This window comes from Dermatophagoides farinae, chromosome 6 (assembly GCF_024713945.1).
Source record: "Dermatophagoides farinae isolate YC_2012a chromosome 6, ASM2471394v1, whole genome shotgun sequence".
In the NCBI taxonomy this organism is placed as follows: Eukaryota; Metazoa; Arthropoda; class Arachnida; order Sarcoptiformes; family Pyroglyphidae; genus Dermatophagoides; species Dermatophagoides farinae.
The window spans coordinates 2,902,606-2,924,566 of NC_134682.1; the positions used below are offsets into that span (position 1 = coordinate 2,902,606).

General features: G+C 29.7%; 5 protein-coding genes and 1 non-coding gene across 10 annotated transcripts; 3 read left to right on the top strand and 3 right to left on the bottom strand.

The window, feature by feature from the left end:
* Positions 1 to 963: 963 nt before the first annotated feature.
* TRNAY-GUA (transfer RNA tyrosine (anticodon GUA)) lies at positions 964 to 1,089 on the bottom strand. The gene is made up of 2 exons: positions 1,052 to 1,089; positions 964 to 999 (listed from the first exon to the last, which is right to left on the bottom strand). It is a non-coding gene; the product is annotated as a tRNA-Tyr (tRNA).
* Positions 1,090 to 1,960: 871 nt separating this feature from the next.
* On the top strand, positions 1,961 to 3,750 carry LOC124493936 (uncharacterized). Of its 3 annotated transcripts, none has more exons than XM_047057061.2 (3): positions 1,961 to 2,092; positions 2,705 to 3,010; positions 3,087 to 3,750. In XM_047057061.2, exons 2-3 carry the CDS (start codon positions 2,731 to 2,733, stop codon positions 3,602 to 3,604), a joined length of 798 nt encoding a protein of 265 aa, XP_046913017.2. In that variant the 5' UTR covers positions 1,961 to 2,092; positions 2,705 to 2,730; the 3' UTR covers positions 3,605 to 3,750. The 3 variants fall into 3 exon arrangements, with proteins under 3 accessions (XP_046913017.2, XP_046913016.2, XP_046913015.2); XM_047057060.2 differs by lacking the exon at positions 1,961 to 2,092 and adding an exon at positions 2,524 to 2,540; XM_047057059.2 differs by lacking the exon at positions 1,961 to 2,092 and adding an exon at positions 2,542 to 2,620.
* Positions 3,751 to 3,843: 93 nt separating this feature from the next.
* Positions 3,844 to 9,582, top strand: THADA (Thyroid adenoma-associated protein homolog). Its single transcript, XM_047057054.2, has one exon. It carries the CDS (start codon positions 3,922 to 3,924, stop codon positions 9,472 to 9,474), a length of 5,553 nt encoding a protein of 1,850 aa, XP_046913010.2. The 5' UTR covers positions 3,844 to 3,921; the 3' UTR covers positions 9,475 to 9,582.
* Positions 9,466 to 10,996, bottom strand: Vha26 (V-type proton ATPase subunit Vha26). The gene is made up of 4 exons (XM_047057062.2): positions 10,811 to 10,996; positions 10,552 to 10,727; positions 10,173 to 10,493; positions 9,466 to 10,111 (listed from the first exon to the last, which is right to left on the bottom strand). The coding sequence occupies exons 1-4, from the start codon at positions 10,841 to 10,843 to the stop codon at positions 9,961 to 9,963; spliced, it is 681 nt and encodes a 226-aa protein (XP_046913018.1). The 5' UTR covers positions 10,844 to 10,996; the 3' UTR covers positions 9,466 to 9,960.
* Positions 10,997 to 11,189: 193 nt separating this feature from the next.
* Positions 11,190 to 13,732, top strand: LOC124493935 (toll-interacting protein B). Its single transcript, XM_047057058.2, has 4 exons — positions 11,190 to 11,398; positions 11,468 to 12,853; positions 12,918 to 13,137; positions 13,205 to 13,732. The coding sequence occupies exons 2-4, from the start codon at positions 12,360 to 12,362 to the stop codon at positions 13,553 to 13,555; spliced, it is 1,065 nt and encodes a 354-aa protein (XP_046913014.2). The 5' UTR covers positions 11,190 to 11,398; positions 11,468 to 12,359; the 3' UTR covers positions 13,556 to 13,732.
* On the bottom strand, positions 13,666 to 21,897 carry LOC124493934 (uncharacterized). 3 transcript variants are annotated; one of them, XM_075731750.1, is made up of 4 exons: positions 21,488 to 21,897; positions 20,904 to 21,308; positions 16,056 to 16,182; positions 13,666 to 15,947 (listed from the first exon to the last, which is right to left on the bottom strand). In XM_075731750.1, the coding sequence occupies exon 4, from the start codon at positions 15,921 to 15,923 to the stop codon at positions 13,926 to 13,928; it is 1,998 nt and encodes a 665-aa protein (XP_075587865.1). In that variant the 5' UTR covers positions 15,924 to 15,947; positions 16,056 to 16,182; positions 20,904 to 21,308; positions 21,488 to 21,897; the 3' UTR covers positions 13,666 to 13,925. The 3 variants fall into 3 exon arrangements, with proteins under 3 accessions (XP_075587865.1, XP_075587864.1, XP_046913013.2); XM_075731749.1 differs by having other exon boundaries at positions 20,904 to 21,413; XM_047057057.2 differs by lacking the exons at positions 20,904 to 21,308; positions 21,488 to 21,897 and having other exon boundaries at positions 16,056 to 17,919.
* Between the last annotated feature and the right edge of the window lie 64 nt (positions 21,898 to 21,961).

Sequence of the window (21,961 nt, forward strand, 5' to 3'; positions counted from 1 at the left end):
CTTTAGACATGCATTGTAGATGTTTAAGAATAAAGTGGGAAAAAGATTGTTGAGATGTTTGATGATGTTGGCACAAATTCCGTCTTCACCACGGCTTTTATTATCGTTTTCGGTCAAAATGGCATCATATGCTTCTTCGGAGCTGAATGGGACGTCGTCCAATGTTGTCGGGTGGGTCGTCAGGAAAGAATTTGTTGAACAGATGACTAGCTGTTTCTATCGGCGTATTTGTCCATCCGTTGTCGGTTTTTATTTTTTCTAGGCTTTGATTGAGATTTTTTGGGGTTTTGCACCATTTGTATACTTGTTTCCAGACGGAAGAGCTGTCCTGCACGGAGAAGAACTGTTGACATTTTAGTCATCGACCATGTAAATCGTTGAACGCTGATCATACGATGAACTGTCTGGCGCCTTTGCGTGGATATGTCTTTAGATATAAAATAACTAGCTCAACTAAACACATGGTTCTTGGCTTGTAATTGATTTTGTGCTCTCTATTGATCTCTCTCTATCTTGTCTTGATTGTATTATGCTTATGATTGTGATTTATCTTTCATCATTGATTCATTATATTCATCAATAAACTATTTCATTATTACTAAATTGTGATTGTTATTCGAAGTGCATCAAATAAACAACAAGAACTGTCTGATGGAATTTCTTTTGGTCATAATTAAATTTTAACATAAAAATCATTCAAATCATATTTTTCTTGTGGGATTAAAAAATAATATCATAAAGTTTTTTTTAAAATCGTCCAAGCGAGATGGCTGAGAAAATTGCCTTAACTGAAAAGTGACCGGAAGTTTCTTCAAATCAACCGGAAGTGGTCGGAACTTCCGGAGCAAAAATCTCCCAAAACATTTTCATTTTCACTCCCACAATCAAATTGATCAACAAAAGATTGACCAATTCCGATTCCTAGCTAATGGTATCCTTTTCCAGCAAAGAAAAAGGCAAAAATCCGAGCTGCCGGATTTGAACCAGCGACCTATGGATTTCCGGTTGAAATCGGAAGCGCTTCCGCCCCTTTTTTCAACAACTACACCTACTACAGTCCACCGCTACTACCAACTGAGCTAAGCTCGGATCTTTTCTTCTTCCGGTTCCGTCATGTTTGAACCATTCCGGAACACATAATCGAATATAGTTTTACTTCAATTTATCAATTATCGATGACCAACGATGATGATTAACATCGATACAATTAGATAGGCAAAAACAACAAAAAAACCTGTCTTACAACATTCATCAAAACGAAAGCAAAGCAAAACGATTCCGACCCAAAATAGCGAAAGCCAAAAATAGCGAAAGCCGAAAATAGCGAAAGCTGAAAATAGCGAAAGCTGAAAATAGCGACTTAAGAAAATAGAGAAAGCCAAAAATAGAGCGACTCACTTGACAACATTTGCACCAGTCTTTGAATTACGATAGATATAGCACCAATTGAACAAATTAAATAAATTTTTATCTTTTCTGAAAGAATTGTGTTTTCACCACTTTCACTGTCATCAATTTGATGAATGTCTTCGGGTGAATTTATTCAAAAATTCAAACATCGTTTCTATTTTTTCCATTATTCCTGTTGAATTAAGAAATGATGATGATAACAAACATATATACAGTCATTTACCTCGGACGTGCACATTGCGTCTAATGAAATGATGAAGAAACTGTATATATATGATTGAAATGACAAAGAAAAAACAAAGACAAGACACAATCATTGCAGCGAATAAATCGATGATGAAATTTCAAACGTTGCTGTTTATAACCACCGCAACAACAAAAATGTCGCTGCCAACACAGTTCTCAAAAGCATTGTCAAAGTTACGGCTCACAGACTACACTTGTGTTCAGAAGCTACTTCTGCCTCTCAATGTTTTACATGGCTAGATTGTTGGCTGACAACAACTGTTGATTTTTTTTTTGTTTTGGAATGAAAGAAAAATAAACCCAAAAAAATCAAAATCAAAACACTTTACAACACAATGTTCATGATGGAATGGAAAAGTCTATTCTAGATTGTTTGTCAATACAATAGTTTTATCTAATCTAATGAACCGAGACCACCTAACCTAACCTGTTTCCGGTAACTGTTACTGTTATTGAAACCAATTGAAATACATCGGCGCCGCCCATTTCAACTGCGATGAGCAGAATTACCATTCAAAATGAAATTAAAACCGACATACACAAATTCTAATTGGATAACCCAAATTTTCATTGATTAATGCTTGAAAATCTTTTACACTTGTAGATCGAATGAATTAATTTAATCAGTGAGATTGAAAATGATAATATATAAAACGAGAGGAAAAAAAACAATAAATCAGATTGTTTAAAACTATTGAAATATAATGATGATGAAAAATGTTTATAATCCAAAAAACGTGTGTTTTGGTATATGCCATGAAAAGTAGTCATTAAATTGGCAACAACTAATCAGGTATAAACCAGGCTCATTATGTTGGTGCTTCGATGTTTTCAATGTTTTTGTGCTCATGATCATTGTTGAGCACATTAGATCATTATTAGAAGTACTACTCTACTATTGACCAAACACTATTTGATCCAGAACATTTTTTTTATTTGACAAATAATTTTCTTTCGTTTCTTTGTATACTTCTTGATTAATTGATTGTCATCATCATTTGAATATTGTTTCTAATAATTTAATTTTCTATTTTACTTATCTATATAGATAATTGAAGAAAATATATACATTCTATGTTGTCTGTTACGGATATGGATATAAACATCATTGATCAAGAATCATGTTCAAAATTAATTATGAGTAATGGTAACTCACTTTATTCAACCCAAATCTATGGCGATATTGATACGATCAACAAATTGAAGCAATCATCGAGTTTTAAAGCATTGACTAATAAAAAACCATGGCCTGTTAAAAAGCAAAAATTATTAAAAGCTAGTACTAGTTCACCGTTCAAACTGAGACCAATCATTATTAATTCGAATACAAATTTTGATGATAATGATGAAAAAAGTATGTATGATTATATAAATTTCATTTCAAATACTTATTTATTTTTTTTCCCATGTATTTTCATCAATGTATATAGATTTGAATATTGCTCCATCAGTAAATTCTGATGGTAAAGAAGAATTTCAATGTCCAATATGTAAATTTTCATTTAGCAGACTTTATGATTTAAAACGTCATTGTCGTACACATACTGCTGATAGACCATTTGGATGTAAATATTGTGGTAATATGTTCAAAAGAAAGAAAACATTGAAATTACATATTCGTATTCATACTGGCGAGAAACCATATCGATGTCCAATTTGTAACTATTCATCAACACAATCACAAAATGTTTACAAACATATTCGAATACATACGGGTGAAAAACCATTCAAATGTGATCAATGTAACAAAAGATTTTCGGAAAAACAAGGCCTAAAACTTCATAGTACCATACATGATTCGAAACAATTTCGATGTAAATATTGTCCAAATTTTTACAGCCGTCGTGATACATTACGTGCTCATATGTATGAAAAACATAAAACCGAACGGGATCGTGAATATGAAGCTATTGTTGCTGAAGTGATTGAATTGAATTCATCAAAATGATTGATTATTTCGTTTGCTTTTTGAACATTTCTCATTTATTGATAATCGTGTATTGGAAAAAAAATTTCTTGTATCCAAATTATTATCATTTTTTTTTCTTAAATTCATTGAAAAAAATTTTTGTTTTATTAAAAAATCACTAAAAATTGATATTCTAATAATAATAACGAATCGTTTATAAGAACCATCTGTTGGATGGCTGATGGAAACTATATTGATGATGACCATGTGTATTTTACATGTGTGTTTTTATTTTGATTTGTTTATTTTCTTCTTTAATGATTCGATAATAATAATAATTTTTAATTTAAAGAAAAATGCAATCAAATTTCAAAACTTTATTTGAATCAATGATTGATAATCATCAATCGATTATTACGGATTTGCCAGATGAAATTAATTGGCTTGAATTAATGCAATCAATTGATGACAAGTATTCCAATTATTTGGTCAAACAATGCCAAAATGTTTGCAAGTTTTTGAAAACTGGATCCGATTGCCGTGATAAGATATTGAATATATTTTTCTATCTATTATTAGATATTGAACCAAATTGTTCTGTACAATTATTTCTTCTGAAGAAATTGAACAAAGAAAATGTATATAAATTATTTACTAATCTTGTTGAATCATCAATAATTGGCATCGAATACTTGCCATCGAATGCTGAACGAATTCTCGTGAATCTTTCGATTCTTTTCAATCATAATTTAATCAGTAAAGATTTTGGATTTTTATCCAAACTTATCGCAGCAATCTTTCGATTTCATCGGATACGTCGCAAAAATTTGGATCTCTATTGTCATGAAGATTCTACTTTTTCATCAACTGATTTATTCGGCAAATTTTCATTTTATTTTGACAATGAATTCAAATTGGCAAGCTTAATTCTTAATTGGATGCGTAAAAATGTTGAAAAATTAAATCCGGATTTTGAATGCACGCTTCGAGCATATTATAGATCAATATCGTTATTGTTGAAACAATATTTCTTTACAAATACCGTATTGATACAAGGTTGCCTTGTTATCATTAATGTTTGGTACCTGTTGTATTCAAATAATGAATTATCCGTATTCCATGATAATATCGAACCATTATCGTTGGAGTTCAATAGCGAATTTTTCATGACATTATTATCGACATTCCTAATGGAATCATTTAAATCACCAGCATTACTCACATTGAATATTGGAAATTTGATAAAACAAATGTTAACTATCGATCATTGTGATTCAAATTTCGTCTACCATCTTGCATTACTCCAATTCAATTGGGCTAAAACAATCAAATTTATTGTCGAAAATCATCGAGCAAAATTATCATCGACTATCATTGAAATTGTTATTCGACAAGATGTGAATGAAATGTTAAATTTTTCAATCCAAAATTGGTCACATACAAATGTTGATTACATTTTTTCCACTGCATCATTATCTATACAAATTTTAAGAATCATTTCTATGTCATCTTGGTTCGAATCTTATCTCATCAATCAATTATATTCAAAATTCTGTGAATTTAATCATTCCGATTTTCGTTTATTTTGCATTATATCTGATTCGATTGGTATAAAAGAGTTTGGAAAAATTTTTCAACATTTATTACGAAATGAATATAGTTTATTGAATTCTATGGAAAAATTATTATCAACAGTTTCAATTTCTTCATATGATAATGATACGAATGATGATGATGATGATGATGATGGGAATTTGTTTATAAATCTCTCAATACGAAATATTGATTTTGTTGAATACTTATCAATAAGATTAAAGTTATTTTATCCGGAACATATCGATATTCTTTGTGATGAATTTCTTAGATTATTACAAAAATCGCCTTATCGACAATCACAATATTTTCTTAAAATTATTCTTCCAAAACTTTTTCAACATTTTCCATCATCAAAAATGATTGTCAAACAAATATTCGCACACGTATTTAGTGATGGTAATGAACAAACATTATGGACAATGAGGCCAGATTTAATTTTGCTATTGCTACAATTAAATCAAAAGGAAAATTTACAAATTATTGATGAGAAAAATGCTGTTCAAAATTTTGCCGAAAAATTTGCTCTTCAATATATCAATAATAATGATGATGATTTACGGTTACATACATTACGATTGTTAATCGAATCGAAAATGAACAAAAAAGATGAATTGAATCAAATAGAATTAAATCTTATATATCGGCTATTCAAAAATTGCGACACCATTCAACGAGCATATGGTCGTGATCAGTTAATCAAGTTGTTTAGAATATTATTCACTAGAATTGCTCGAGCGATCACCACACAACATAAAAGAAACAAAACGGAATTTGTTGGAAACAATCAAATCTATTATGATTTCATTCAAATGATATGCCGATATTGTTTTGATAATCTACATATAAATCGATATTTTGGTTCATTGTTGATTTATTTACAAATTTTACATTTATTAGTCGACAAGTTACTTGTATCGACTAAACCGTTATTAATTATGCTACAAGATTCATGTATCACACCTGTTGATCGCCAATCCTTAATGTTCATGCTTCAACATAGTTTACAAGAAATTCGAACCGCTGCCAAAGATTTTATTGTTTCATGTTATCACTTGAAGCTTATAGCATTCACACAAAATGAAATTAATTTTCTCAACAAATGGTCCAAAACAATGTTACAATCCATCCAGCCTAGAGAATCACAAATCGGTGTCATTCTGAAACAGCTTACAGTTTCTCTTGATGATAATAATGGTTATTCTTCACATTTTGATGTAATTCAAACATTGATTATTGAATTAAATCAAAGAATCGCAGTGATTAATGTAAATATAACAAATTCTTGTACATCACCATGTTATCCATTGCTTTTAGCCATACGAACATTACTGTGCAATGAAATTGATTTGAATAAATTAAAATCTGATCTTCAAAATGATGAACAGAAATTGTCTTCTTGGAAAATTTTATTCATCCAAATGATCGATTCTTGTATGGCTGCTTGTGAATCGATCATATCGATTGTCTGTAATGATTCACCAGAAGGTCACTTACCAGCTGTAGAAAATTTAGAGAATATAAATTTTGATTTTCATGATGATCATATAAGTGAATTGTATATGATATCACAAATGCTTTTGATAAACGGTTGGATGACAATCAAAGAATCAGTTCTTATTATAAGTCACTTGGTAAATTCGTTTCCATATCATCGATCGGCAAATGAAACGATAATATCTTGTGTATATATCGATAAAATTATTGATTTTTTATACAAAAATCAACTAAACCTTGTACATCGTGGAGCATTTGAACAAAGTTCACAAGGATTCAATCATCTTATAGCATCATTGTTGAAGAATGAATGTAAAATATGTAGAAAAAAAATTGAATCAAAAATTGATGAAATCAAAAAACGTTTACAAAAACGGGAAGATGATGGAATGTTTCCAACTTATGTTTCGATTACTCGTCGGAGTGCTGGACTTCCTTTCATTATACAATCAATCATTGCTGGCGATCTAAATGGCGTTTATTGTTCAACATTTATCGGAACATTGGTCGATATATTGGATACTGAAAAAATTGATCAAAATAATCAAAGACAATCATGGCAAATTATTCATTCATTGAATATTTTAAAATCACTGATACATGATAATCGATTATCATCGGTGACAGCTATTTGGATTGAAAAATTATTTAAAATAAGCATTTTATGGTTTAAACGTGATACATATAATCATTGTCTTCATGATTCTAATTCTACAAATTTTGTTTATTCAATACAGAATTCCACCTCATTGTTATTGTGTTCATTGATAACAAAGGTTTTTGGTGTGAAACGTAATCGTTTAGATACAAGTCGTAAAAATCGAATGTCATCATTATCATTCTTTCAAAGTTATCCATCACTTTATTCATTCATTTTACGACAATTAGAATCACCACAAATCTGCTATGATCATTCACAGTTATTGTTCATAAATCCTATTCTTATAATATTGTCCAAATTGATTATTTCGAAAAGTGCAAATAATGTTTATGATGCAAATAAATTTTTGCCACTAATTAAGAATATTATTTACGAATGTCGTGATGCTCGTTTACGTCGTTTAGCTGTTCATACCTATAGTCGATTATTATCATCAAATAGCTATTCAAATGTTATTATCGATTTGAATGAAAAATTGATTGAAAATGAAATAAAAACAAAAAAACTAAATCATTTACATGGTTTAGCAATGCTGGTGGCTGAAATTTCTCGAGAATTTTGTCTACAAACAATGAATTCAAACACAGAATCTAAAGATTTATCATCTTCCTCGTTAATCAAATTGTATGATAATTTGATGGAAATATTTAAGAATCAATGGATCATGAACGGCCTAGTATTGGGAATACTTCATCAAGCTCATTATAGAATCTTTGTATGTTTGAAATCAAAAAATGAATCCATTGTTTTCAAAGATCACACCGTAATACTCGAAGAAAAATTGGTCAAACTAATCACAAATAACAATGTACAAGATGATTATAGCGTCAATTTAATTATCGATTATCTCATCCATAGTTTTATTGATTCAACTTATCAAACATTTTTCTCGACACTCGACATGATCGTTGCAAGCAAAAAAACTTTTGAAGCAAAATTGACTCTTTGGTACTGGCTCAATAGTAGAATACTATTGAATGATCATGATGTGAAACTAGACCGTTTGGAATTAAATCTTTTGAAATTCAAATTATCAAATTTGGATACTATATACATTGATAACATAGAAGAATCTATCAGAATTCAAAAATATTTGGCCAAAAATTTTAATCATCAAATCAGATTAGATCAAGAATGTATTTATAGCCTCATTCAAAATTCTATTGAAATAGATAAGTTTTTCACTGTCCAAAATTTGAATGTTTTCAATAATGTTGAATTGCTTATTTTAAATGAAATATTTATTCTTATTTTCATTGCAAGAAGAATTGGACTTTTCATTGATATGAATGACATTGTCAAAAGGCTTGCAAATTCAAATGTTTATTCTTTTTTGGATCTAGCCTTGGAAATGGATGAAAATGACACTTTATTATTACTAATTGAACAATGTATTGAAGATTTTGATGAACCGATTTTGAATTCATCAGTATGGTCTAAATTTGTAGATAATATCGAAAATCTAGCAGCAAAACTGGAAAATATTTCCGATCGTTTGACAGCTATCTATTGTATTGGCAGTTGTGTACGAAAATTTCCATTTTCCAATCTATCTACTAATCAAGATTCATATGATATTTTGGTTCGAATTTCTATTCAATTTATTCAACTTTTACAAGATAATGAAAAAATTATTCGCAATGCTTCCGTCGTGCAAATTACAAAATTAGCTACCATGTTTCTAAATGAAATGAATCAGAATATGTCACCACAAAAAAATTGTATCCGATTATTTGTACAGATTATGATGACAGGAACCGAAAATCAAAATCGAATCCAACAAACAATTCGAGCCATTTTCCAAATCGCTTTACATTTTCTTGCCAATGACAATACATTAGAATCTTGTTCATCGGCCAGATTATTCGATAAAACAAAAATGAACATTTTCATTGATGAATATTCAATATGGATGGATTTAATTGATGAACTTTACTTATATTGTCAACAGCAGCAAATTATCGAATCAAAGATTCATAACATTACATTGGAAATATTTCTCAAACAATCTGATGATTATATATGCAAACAATTCGAAAAAATTGAATCAGAATTAAATCATGCAAAAGATCTGGATGATGAAAATACAGAATTCATCTATAGCGATCGATCAATAAGACGGAAAAAATTTTTACAATTATTTCAACGATTAATTTAAAAAAACAAATTATTTATGAATTGTAGAATTTTTTTTTTGTTGAAAACACACAAGGGGATTTACAAATTTTTTTTTGTTCTCATAATAATAAATTGCATTATTAAAGATTTCTTGATTAATTATTAAAATTGAAATGAAGAATCACTATTCGAATGTTTCGATTTCGTCTAAAATTTTTTTTTTTTTTTTTGGACACCGCAAAATCAGCAAAAAATTCATAAAAATTTTCACGTTTCCTGCAAAATTATCTAGACTAGTTTCTTATAATGATATAAAATTCAAATTGGAATGCAACCAAGACCGACGATCGAGAAAATCGAACAAACGAATTGGAAAGAAAGAATATACACAACACGAAAAAAAAGCTTAATAATAAATTATTAGAATAAAACGGGCGTTGATATTGTAAAGTGTGTGAAGCATGTGTGTGTGTGTGTGTGTGTGTGTGATGGGTGGAAATGATGTCTAAGAAAGAGCGACGTGTTTCTAATCATCAAATTTTCGATTCGGATTTCGTTGAAACAATGCCACCCGAATTTCCGGCAAAAGCTGTTGACTAATCAGCTCTAAACGACTTTCAAGCGTATTAGTAACTTTAATTTTACCAGCTTGGGCATACAATTCAATACCACCACAGCTATGTAAAAAAAAGATGAAAACATTAAGCTAGGATTTTATTTAAATTTGATGTTACTTACGTATCTGATGAAAGATAACGATCTTTATCGATTTTGATCGCAACATTGCGTTTGGTGGCAGCATTATATTCTTTTTTAACAGAATCCAATAAAGACTCTACCAAGGTCAAATCTTGTTTACGGCAGCAGATAACAACTTCTGATTCGACCAAACGGAACACACTTTGGGCAATTAATTTTTGCATTACTTTTTTGTATAGTTCATTATCTTTGGTCACTTCTGCCAATTTTTGTCGCGCTTCTAACAGAACATTTTTGATTAAATCTTCACGTTGTTTCAAAACTCGAAGCCGTGATTGATTTTGAAGATGAGAATTATAACTACGAACAAAAAAAAATTAAGCAACGTATAATGAGCACTGATTATTATTAAACTTACATTCTTCGTTTTAATTCAACTTGTTTTTCTTTTTTCTCGAAAAATTCAATAATCTTTAACCGTTGTTCTTGTACGAGACGACCTTTTTCAATGTTGAATTCTTCTTCAGCTTTGGCTTCGATTTCTTCGGCTTTTTCATTTGCTTCTTGTTCAATAAAAGCAACCATGTGCTTAATCTTTTTCATTTTCAAACGAATAAATTGACAATGGACAATTAACATGTACTCAAGTTAATTCATGTACGAAAAAAAAATCATACCTGTTTTTGGACATCAGCTTCACCTAAAGCCATTTTGATAATTCGTTTGCTAACAACAACAACAACAAAAAATTGAAATATTGGTCAAACACCAAAAATGTTAACTATGAAAATAATTACTGGGCGTTATAATCACTATCGATATTGATAATAACGATGATGATCAATTGGACTAAAAACCGAGAGTGATGATATATCACGGACATCATCATCATCATCATCATCAATAGTATAAATCAATGGTAGCAGCATCGTTAAAAGTCACGACCACAGCTACAATATAACCGGTTGTCCATTCATTTATTCCATATTTTTTAGAGATAATTTCGGGCTGGAATAAATCCTGGAATAAATTCTTATTATTGATAGAATTTAGATTTAACAACTAATTGCAATTGAAATTGATTTTGAAATTAAATTCTTGATTAATTCAAAAAAAAAGATTCTTTTTCGTATTTGAAAATTGCCACTACGAATGTAACGTCATTTTGATATGACTGTAAAGAGTAGTGGCTCAGCGGCTCATGTTCATAAATTGCCAGACACAGCAAAGGACAAACATTGTTGCCGTTGTGAGTTCTGATCAAGGTAAGTTAAGATTTTTGCTATCATCCAAATTTCGAATTTCTGAAACGTTTTGTTTTTTCCATTATCAAGATAAAGCCATCTAAACTTCGGAAAAAAATGTATAACATTCGTATGTTTCAACGTTTGGGACGTTTGGTTTCAAATCCAAATGTTCAATTACAAACCCGTCGAACATTGTATCCTCATTATATTAAATACATGGCAGTGAATGTTGGTCCAAAATCAATCGGTATCGTTGAAAAAACTATTGTCTATCTGGGATTTTTGTTTGGAATTCTTGGGCCAGCAACATACATTATGTATGATGTGGGCAAAAAACGTCCAGATAATAAACGATAGAATGAATGAATGTATCAAAAGAAAAAAAAAATTATAATCGCAATTCAATTCTATTTGAATCGATCAATTTGTCTGTCTTGTTAGAATTTTTATTTGCCCATAAATTTGAATACGATGTATAAATAAATCAGTAATGATCTATAGATTTTAAAAAAAAGTTATTTAATTTCATCAAAAAAAAAAAATTATCAGGTTCCATATTTATTCATTCATTTCATTTATGAATGAATCCAATGAATCCTTGGACTGGTGGTGGTAGTAGTATTTGAAACAATTAGTGCGACTACTTTGATGTTGAAATATATAAACACACATTGAATTGGTAGTGGTATACAAAACTGTACTATTTGTGATATATATACATTTTTAGTGATTGAATCGTATCAAAATAAATTGTGTTGGAAGTTTTTGGAACGATTGCATTTATCATCATAATAATAACATAATCGATTGATGATTTCTTTTAGATCAATATGGTAGTTGTAATATGACAAATGACAAACATCGTCATCATCATCAATAAATAGAAATTAAATTAAATAAAAATATATTTTGTATCACGAATTTTCTACAAAGTTCTTGTTATTATCATTCATGTAGTCGTACTGATTACGAATACAAGATGAGCGAAACCAAACCGAAAAAATTGTTAAGTCAAACAATAAATGGTGATGATCATAATGTTAATCCTGATTTAAATTCATCTGAATCAACAACAAATGATCAAAGTGTTAAGCAAAAAATGCCAAACGTACAAAATGTAAACGGACATTCCGTTGTTCTTGGACAACTACCAGATGATTTTCTTCGTCTTGATTCTGCATCGGCAACGAATCAACGAACTTGTAACCAGATTGAACTTGACGAAGAATTGGCTGCATCACTTCAACGACAATATGATTCACAAGCATTGGCACAACAACGTAACGTAGCCAATTGGAATTCCAATTATCGTGCTTATTTGTCCATAACGTTTGTTGAAGCTCATTTGGTCAAAAATTATGGCCTGATGAGCATGAGTCCATATGTTCGAATTCGAGTTGGCAATACCATCTATGAAACAAGAACCAGTACTCGAGGTGGAAAGAATCCAAAATGGAATGAAACTTGTCGTTGGTAAGTTTTTTTTGTTTATAAAGCTAAATGATATATAAGGTTTATCTAATTTGAATAATTTTAGTTATTTACCAATCGGATGTGATACCATCGCAATAGAATTGTATGATGATTGCCTATTTACGCAGGATGAATTAATTGCATGGGCAACGTACAAAGTACCTGAAAATTTTCTACGATTCACGACAGAAACACCTGAGCATTCATTTGAGGAGAAAATTGTCTTGTCAGGCAAACAAGGTGAAGGATTGGAAGGTGAATTGTTTATTTCTGTCAATTCTAAGGTAAGTTATTATTTTTTTTTGTTACCATATTCATGCTATAACCTGATTCTCATTGATTCGAATACAGCCTGTAACGGCCGAAACATTGCGTACATACATGACGGCACCTATTTACCATTCACATTTGAACGCACCCGGAATGCTTATTTCCGGTCCACCAATACTTGCGGCTCCATTGATTGTTCATCAAAGTCCTGTTCCGGCAACCACTTTATTACCACCATCATCTCGACAGCCGCAGCAACAAGTTGCTGTCCAACCACAGCAACCTATACAAATACGTGATGAAGATGTTCAAACATTAAAGGAAATGTTTCCTAAAATTGAAATCGATGTAATCAAATCTGTATTACAAACTGAACGCGGTAATCTTGAACGTTCAATTACCAATCTGCTGGAATTAAATTCAACTACTTAAACATTACATATTACTTCCTTTTCGACTACATCTTTTGTGCAACAAACATATTTATCTTGATACTAATTCACTTTTTCCTTTTTTTTAAAAAAAAAAAACGAAAGCAAATCTTTTAATTATTGTTATGTTTCGCTTAAATGTTTTTTTTTTAATAATAATAAATCGTTGCAATCATCATTGATTCCAATACATGAATTGATGAATGAAAAAAATTTCATCTTACATGATAAGGTCAGCGAACTGAACGAAGAAAAAAAAATTCTTAATAATGATAAATGTTATATAATGAAAATTAAAAATTCATAGATGATAAGATCCCTTGATGATGATGGTAAGTGGTCCGTAAAAAATTCGATTAATTATCCGTTAGCTACAGACATGAAATTTTTTGTTGATCCGATACGTTTTTGTTCTTAATTATATCCGAATTAATAATATTATTATTATTAATCATCGGAGCTAAAATTGTTGACGAACGTTTTTCAAAATAATCAACATTATCAACAAGACATTCGGTCAATTCGGATAGATCTTGTTTACATTTTTCACGTAAACGATTTTCTTGACGAAATTGTGACAATACAAGATTTCTTTGATTCATATAATACAATAGTTTTCCATATAATTTCGGTATTAAACGATCAGCTAAATTTACTCGCATACGAAGCTGTTCAATTTCCGCACCATCTCCATTTGACATTTTCCCTCTAGTAATTGGTCCACAAAAAGATTTATCTCGTTCTTTTATGCCATCATAATTCTGGTCATGGTTATGATTTTCTTGATTATGATGACAAGTATGATGATGTTTAAGACTATGATCATTTTGATGAAAATAATTATGATTATTACTAGGATTGTAAGACGAAGATGAATTCCTAGTAATGTCGTTGTCCTTAGATTTGGATGAATGTTGTGATTGTGATGATGTTGATGATCCGATTGACATTGCCGGTAACGATGAGTTCATTGAGCCACTACTACTACTACTCATTCTCATCATCATCACCATTCTTTGTTGTTCATCATCATTTGTTCCTGCCATTGATGTATGTTCACTGTTATCAATATTATTTGTTTGATCCATATCATAATCTAGATCCGATAATGTCAACAATGATTGCATATCCGTTTGTGATGGTATTAGATCCGTACTACAACCACTATCATTATCATGTCGACATGAATCACAAATTTCTTCACAATAAACAACATTTTCATTGTTTGTGTTTTGTCTATTGGTCAAATGATGATCATTTTTCACATTATTTGCCATTTCAATAGTCATAGTCTTTGAATCTAAATTGAAAAATGAATTTATCATTCGTTCTTCTTCAAGTGAACAATCATTTCTTTCATTATGTTGATCACTACTGCTATGTTTTTCCATTTCATCATTTAACACCATTGAAGTATTATTTTTAGTCATCGATGTTGTTGTTGTTGTTGTTGTTGTAGAATAATATTTGTCATGAATCAATTCTTGAATATCATCACCATCATCATGCATCATACTCATCATCATCATCAACATTGATGTTGTTTGGCTTCCGACATCACTGCCACCACCACCACCACCACAACCACCACTTTCATTCAACGGATCACGATCAACATTTGGACTTAGACAAAGCGATGATGATGATGTGGATGATATTGATGGTGAATCCATATGATAACTGCTACTACTATTAGAGAAGCTATTATTATAATTATAATTTCGTTCAACATTTTCGGTCCGTTGATTGTATGATAATTTCCGGTTACTATAATTATTATGGCGCCATTCATTCAACATTAATGGAATGCCATTACGACAGTTTAATAGTGAATTTAATTCACGAATAATTTCATTCTCTTTTCTTAGCTGCTGATTTTCCATTTCGAATTGTTGTATTTTTTTATCAATTAATTTGACCAGATTCATAAAACGCATTTCACTATTAAGATTATGTAGGCAATTCGTCGATGATGATGATGATGATGATGATGATTCTTTATTTGTTAACCAATGTGATGTTTGATGTACAACAGATGACCAAAGATGGCCGAATGACCAACATGGTGATTGTAATGGATTGGATGAAATATTTTCTGGATGATTATATAATTGATCACAATATGGACCATGACATAGTTTAAATTCCAATAAACGCATATCACAAGCACAACATTCACAACAATGTTGTTGAACAAAATTTTTCAAACACAATTCATGTGATTCTAATGAAAGCATCACTTCTTCAGTACGGGCTGCTGTATTCTCTAAATTTCGTCGTAATTCATTGATACGGTTAGCTGATTCTTGTTTAATTTCCATTATATTCGATACAAGACATTCATTTTGATCAAGTAAATCTTTGACCATATTACGTAAAAGATTTACATATTTCTATATATTCAAAACGATATAGTGAAAAAAAAGAAAAATTTATTAGTCAAATAATTGAAAAACATAATTAATTCATTATTAATTTAACTGAATCCTTATCATACTAACTTGTTGATCTATGCTTGCTATTAATGAATCGTCTAATAGCCATTTTTCACATTCTAAACGATATTGGTTAAATAAATCATCACAATCGGATAACTGTTGTTGTTGTTGTTGTTGTTGATTTTGGTCACTGTGTTCCATTTCATTATTATTATCATCACCATCATCATCAAAATCATCAATACAAGAATTCAAACTAGACAATGATGATTGTCCACCAGTATTGGTAATTTTCATTGCCATCGTTGCTATTGGATTCATGATGATACGTAATAATTTGAATTCATATAAAAAACTATCGATTTGTTTTGATGTAATCAAAAAAAAAAATGTATACAATAAACAACACGTATGGAAAATGGAAAAAAAACAAAAATCCACTACCATTCAACCAATAATTTGAAAAATAAACATGATGGCAATCATCATCATCATCACACACACACATGTACATGAACCAAAAAAAAAATTAGGACAATATTTGACATGAAAAACTTGAAGCAAAACGACAAAACAATAACACTGTTAATTCATATATAAATTGATGATGAATGATAATAATTAAAAAATGATGAGCATAATCATCATCAATGGCGAAAACGTGATAATAATCGAACGAATGGATGGATGGATGAATAAATATCTGAGAAGAATTTTTTTTTTGTTTGGTTTTTACGATTTATTTATCTATATATAAAAGTATGAGTCAAACAATTTGTCATAGTCACACACACACACATACACACTGATGTTATCGGTTGTACAAATAAAAAAAATTGATAATTGCCAATGGCAATGTTGTGAATGTTGGATGATAACAAGAATTTTTTTTTTGTTAAAGGAGAAAACAAGCAACATCAAACAAGTATTCCGGTGTCGTTACGGATGTCCAAATGTGTGCAATCAAATGGAATATATCAAATAACAGGCAGATGGATGATATAACAGAAAACAACAACAACAACCAGACACAAATAAAACATCAATGGATCAATACGATATGGTCATTATAGATAGTTTATATTATGGATGACACGGCAAAATCTATGATGATGGTGATGATCATGATGATGGTAAAATTTCATTTTTTCTTAATCCATCAGTGTCATATCGTCAAAATGATGAATTAAAATAAAATTACTTTAGATATAATCTACATTAAAATATAAAACAAAAAAAACAATGAAATATGAGCAAGGGTGAAAAAAAAATTCATCCGGCTCATCCAAAAATGTGTGTGATCATAAGAAACGAAAATAAAAATAAAAAACGTGGAATATGATGACTTGAAGAATCGTAATATAAATCTGTCTGCGTGTGTGTTGAGCAATATTATTAGGATTTTTTTCTTCTTTTTTTTTGATGAAATAGTTGAAAGTGTTTAGCTATATATGATTGTTGCAATGCAATTTCGATGAACCACCATCTTGATAATGATGATGATTTTTTTTTATCACCACAAGAACAAAAATATACAGAAAAAATTTTTTTTTTTATAAATCACAAACTACCACCACCACCACCACCACCATCATCATCATCATCGAAGGATGTCGCATTGAAAGAAAATATTCATACATGTACATGATGCATATGTCAACCAACAACGGAACTCTCATAAGATGATGATCGTCTATGTATGTATACATTTAAATTCACAAATGTAAATGATAAACGAAATTGAATGATGGATAGAATCCAAATGGCGTCGAATCATTATTGAGTTGAAATTTTAATTTTACCGTTATATTACTATATGACATCGTCGGGTGCCGATGATGATGACAATAATAAAATTATTTATTATTTTTTTTCTGAATCAATTTTTTTTGTTTTGTTTCTGAAAGAGACTAAAAAGTGAGAAGAAAAAATCTTGGCAGTTAACGGGAGAGACAGAAAAAAAAGTTATCACGGTGTAGAAGAATAAAAACAGAGAACAACTACAACAACAACAACATGGCAAAATGATTCAAGTCACGATGATGATGATGATCATCATCATTATTACGACTTTACGACTTTTGACATTGATCTCATTTCTCTCTCCCTATCTTTTTCTCTCTACAACTTGTTGATGATAATTTTTCAATTTTCAACATTTATTTGGCGCCAATTTTTTCTTTTTTTTCCTGCAAAATGAGATTTTGTTTTTTGTAGAAGAAAAAGAACAGATAATTCAATGACACTGAACAAGAAAATTATTTCAAACAAAAAAAAAACAAAAATGAATGACACCTGTTGTCGATAGTGGGATAATGATTTTTTTTTCTTACATTCCATTTTGGATCGATTATAGAGAGAATTGATGTTGATGATTATTTGAATTTTTCAACAACAACAACAACAACAACAACGATGATGATGATATCCCACATTGAATATTTTGACAATTATCATGATGATGATGATGATGATGATGATGATAATGATAACGACAGTTTAAATTTGGTCTTTTCATATCTTTTTTTTCTGCAATTTATCACACACACACACACATTATTTACAATTTTTTTTTCTTGGATTCAAGGTTCATTGAATGTGATAAAATCAATTTTCGTTTTCTTTTTTTTTTTCTTCATTCCAAAAGTCAAAAGTCATCAATTTTTTTTTTTTGCAAATCAAAAAAAAACATCCATCTTCATCATTATCATCATAATAATGATGATTGATGGAGAAAAAAAAAGTGTAAAAATGAATTTGATGAATTGAAAATAATATGATGATGATATGATGATAAAAAAAACCTTGACATTTGATGAATGTAAAAATCATTTTAACACTTTAATGACAATAAATAAATATAACTACTATGAATGAATAAAATGTGTGAAATGTAAATCAAACATCATCATCATTATCATTATCATTAGATGAATGTTGTTGAAAAATTTTGAAAATTTTTTTCAACTAATTACATATAGTCATTCATTCATTCATTCATTAACCCATTGACAATCAGAATTTTTATTTTATTTTTTGTTTAATGAATATCATTGTACAGGATGGAAAAAAATGAACATCCTATTGTTTGTTGGATGTTTGCATATTTATTATCCTCAAAAGTCATATAGAGACGAAATGAGAAAATGAAAGTTTTCATTTTCTATGAACAAACAAACAAACAAAAAAAAATAAAAATCAAACCATGTGATTTGATGATACATTACATACGAATATCATCATCAACATCATCATCAAGAGCTATATTTAGCCTGTTGTTGTTGTTGAATTATTATTTCCACATTCCAACAAAATGAGCGAAAATTTTGTCTATGAAATATGAAAAAAAAACATATACCATGAATATACGACAATGATGATGATATCATCATCATCATATCATCCGGATAATTATATTCTCGAAAACAAAGTAGTTAGGCATCACCAAGTAAATTTTTTTTTTTAAGGAAACAAAATCTTTTCCACTTCAATGTTAATAATTAGACTTTTATTGTCAAATTTTTTGTTGTTGTTGTTGTTGGTCCGCTACCTATTGTAGTTTTTCATTCATATTCAATTCATTGTTTGTTTTATTACAGAAACAAGCACAGAGAGAGAGAGATACAGGAAAATAATCTAAATATACAAAAAAAAAGAAGAAATTAAATTATTTTTGTCATCATCATCATCAATTGATGTGTTGCGAAATTTTTTTCTACAAACAAACAAACAGAAAAAAAACAATGTGAGAAACATACACACAAACACCTACAATAAACAAAGTTTCACAAGTTAATTGTTGTTATGAAATATAAAGAAAAAATTTGTTGTTGTTGTTTTTGTTCCAAAATAGCAGTGAATGAAAAAAAAAAAATTCAGGAAAAAAAACCACCTTCGCATGACAATGTTATTTTTTTTTCATTTCCATTCAATCATCTTCATATATGTTGATGTTTAATTTAATGATAATTTAACACAACACATATGTGGACAAATGTAGAGCAATGTGGACATACACACACACACATACACATCAATCAATCATCAATGAATTTTTGATTGAAGATTTTATCATAATAACAACATGAATATGAATAGGAATAGTTAAAAGGATGAAAAATATATTTTCACACACACACACAAACACACACCACTTTTAACCATCGTCATCATCATCATGATCACTACCAACACCTACACCTCCTAATTAGTCATCATCATCATGAATATTTTTCTGGGTTCCAAGTGTGAATGATGAAACAAAAACCTTGAGAAATTTTTTTTTTTTGAAGTGAAAGAAATGAGATTGGATATTTGTGCATGTGTGCGTGTGTAGGTGAGTGGTGGGAGGAGGTAGGAGTGACAATTCTTTGATAATGAATGGTAATTGTAAATATTGCAATTACATTGCTTGGCCACCGTTAATAAACGGCAATGACCAGTGTCGATTGTGTGTGTGTACATGTGTGAAGTACAATAACAACAACAAATAACAAAAAAAAATTGACAAAATGATAAAAATTAGAAAATTATTAACAAACATAAAATTCAACTAAATCCATAAATTACGCCTACGCAAACAGCAAACAAAAAAAAACTGTCACGATAAATAGCATCAAAAGCCGAAAACGAAAGTCAATCATTCATGATGTGAATGAATGAGAAAAGATAACTTTCACAGAAGCTGATTAGAAAACGGATTTTGTTGTTGTTGTCGTTGTTGTGTCTTGAAACAAATTAATCAAGATCAACAAATGTGATTATCCAAAACGAAAAAAAATTGAAACAATTAATGGATTAATCATTTCGTTATCATATTAACAGGGCAAAATCTCAGAATTTTTTCGCTCCGAAAAAAACTAGATTTCAGAGATGGCACCGTATGTATTCGAAATTTCATTTTGTTCTGACCTGTTAATGACAATAATGAAAATTCGAATTCAATTAACAACAGTAAATTAATGATGATGAGAAAATTCATTTTCCATAATTTATGATAATGATGATGATAAAATCTATCTGTCCGTTTATCTTTATGTTTGAAGCATGATGTTGATTATTTTGTTCTCATGTTTATACATAAGATTCGAATACAAAAACAAAATTTGGATGTAAAGTCTTTGATTTTCATTATTTTCCATCGCATTTTCTTGTTGATGATGGTGATGATAATAATAACTTGACCACACACATAGGGCGAGTATGTCCAAATTTTTGGAACGAATAATTTTTTTGTTGTTGTTGTTGCTCTAAATTCCATCGAAACGGATGGATTACATTTAGCGGTGGATAACGATGGTGGTGGTGGTGGATAATCTAAATATTATAAATGATTAATTTTTTTCTATTCGAAAAAATTATATTTGAAACAAGAAAGAAAAACCCCGCCAACGAACAATTTGTAACTAGAACACGAGCAATCTTGTTGAATCAAATTTCAAAAAAAAGAAAGTTTTGAAAAAAACAGAATTTTTTGTTGTCAAGAAATTACATACCAGGATTTCGTCATTATAATGAATGAGATTTTGTTATGGTTTTCTATGTATAGTTGCTGATGTAAATATCGTTTGTTCCACTATTATGGATCGTTGTCAATAAATTGATCAATCAATCAATTTTTCGCTCTTTAAAAATTGAGTCATTGTATGACTAAAATGTTTTTTTGAATGATACAAACTTGACTCATTGCTCAATATTGACGCGTTGGTGTGTTGGAAGAAACACGGATGCGGCTGGACATATTTGGTCATCGAAAACATTGATCCATATTTTTTTCATCATCATCATCATCATGATCATCAACAATAATAACAAGCATCCTTGACGTCGATAATTTTCGTATGTAATTACGTGAATAGACAAAAAAAAATATTTGAAAATATGAAAAATTACAATAAAAAAAAAATCGAATAAACTATTTTCAAGAGAAAAACGGAATAATTATTTCTAAACAATCGATGATTAATTAC

What these genes read in the sequence shown, in the direction of transcription:
- LOC124493936 (XM_047057061.2), top strand. Translation starts at nt 2,731, where the DNA reads ATGTTGTCTGTTACGGATATGGATATAAACATCATTGATCAAGAATCA. An exon ending in TGATGATAATGATGAAAAAA is followed by an intron (nt 3,011 to 3,086) that starts GTATGTATGATT and finishes CAATGTATATAG; the next exon opens with ATTTGAATATTGCTCCATCA.
- THADA (XM_047057054.2), top strand. Translation starts at nt 3,922, where the DNA reads ATGCAATCAAATTTCAAAACTTTATTTGAATCAATGATTGATAATCAT.
- Vha26 (XM_047057062.2), bottom strand. Translation starts at nt 10,843, where the DNA reads ATGGCTTTAGGTGAAGCTGATGTCCAAAAACAG. An exon ending in AAGCTGATGTCCAAAAACAG is followed by an intron (nt 10,728 to 10,810) that starts GTATGATTTTTT and finishes AAAATGAAAAAG; the next exon opens with ATTAAGCACATGGTTGCTTT. An exon ending in GTTGAATTAAAACGAAGAAT is followed by an intron (nt 10,494 to 10,551) that starts GTAAGTTTAATA and finishes TTTTGTTCGTAG; the next exon opens with TTATAATTCTCATCTTCAAA.
- LOC124493935 (XM_047057058.2), top strand. Translation starts at nt 12,360, where the DNA reads ATGAGCGAAACCAAACCGAAAAAATTGTTAAGTCAAACAATAAATGGT. An exon ending in TGGAATGAAACTTGTCGTTG is followed by an intron (nt 12,854 to 12,917) that starts GTAAGTTTTTTT and finishes GAATAATTTTAG; the next exon opens with TTATTTACCAATCGGATGTG. An exon ending in TTATTTCTGTCAATTCTAAG is followed by an intron (nt 13,138 to 13,204) that starts GTAAGTTATTAT and finishes ATTCGAATACAG; the next exon opens with CCTGTAACGGCCGAAACATT.
- LOC124493934 (XM_047057057.2), bottom strand. Translation starts at nt 16,439, where the DNA reads ATGGTAGTGGATTTTTGTTTTTTTTCCATTTTCCATACGTGTTGTTTA. An exon ending in TAGCAAGCATAGATCAACAA is followed by an intron (nt 15,948 to 16,055) that starts GTTAGTATGATA and finishes TTGAATATATAG; the next exon opens with AAATATGTAAATCTTTTACG.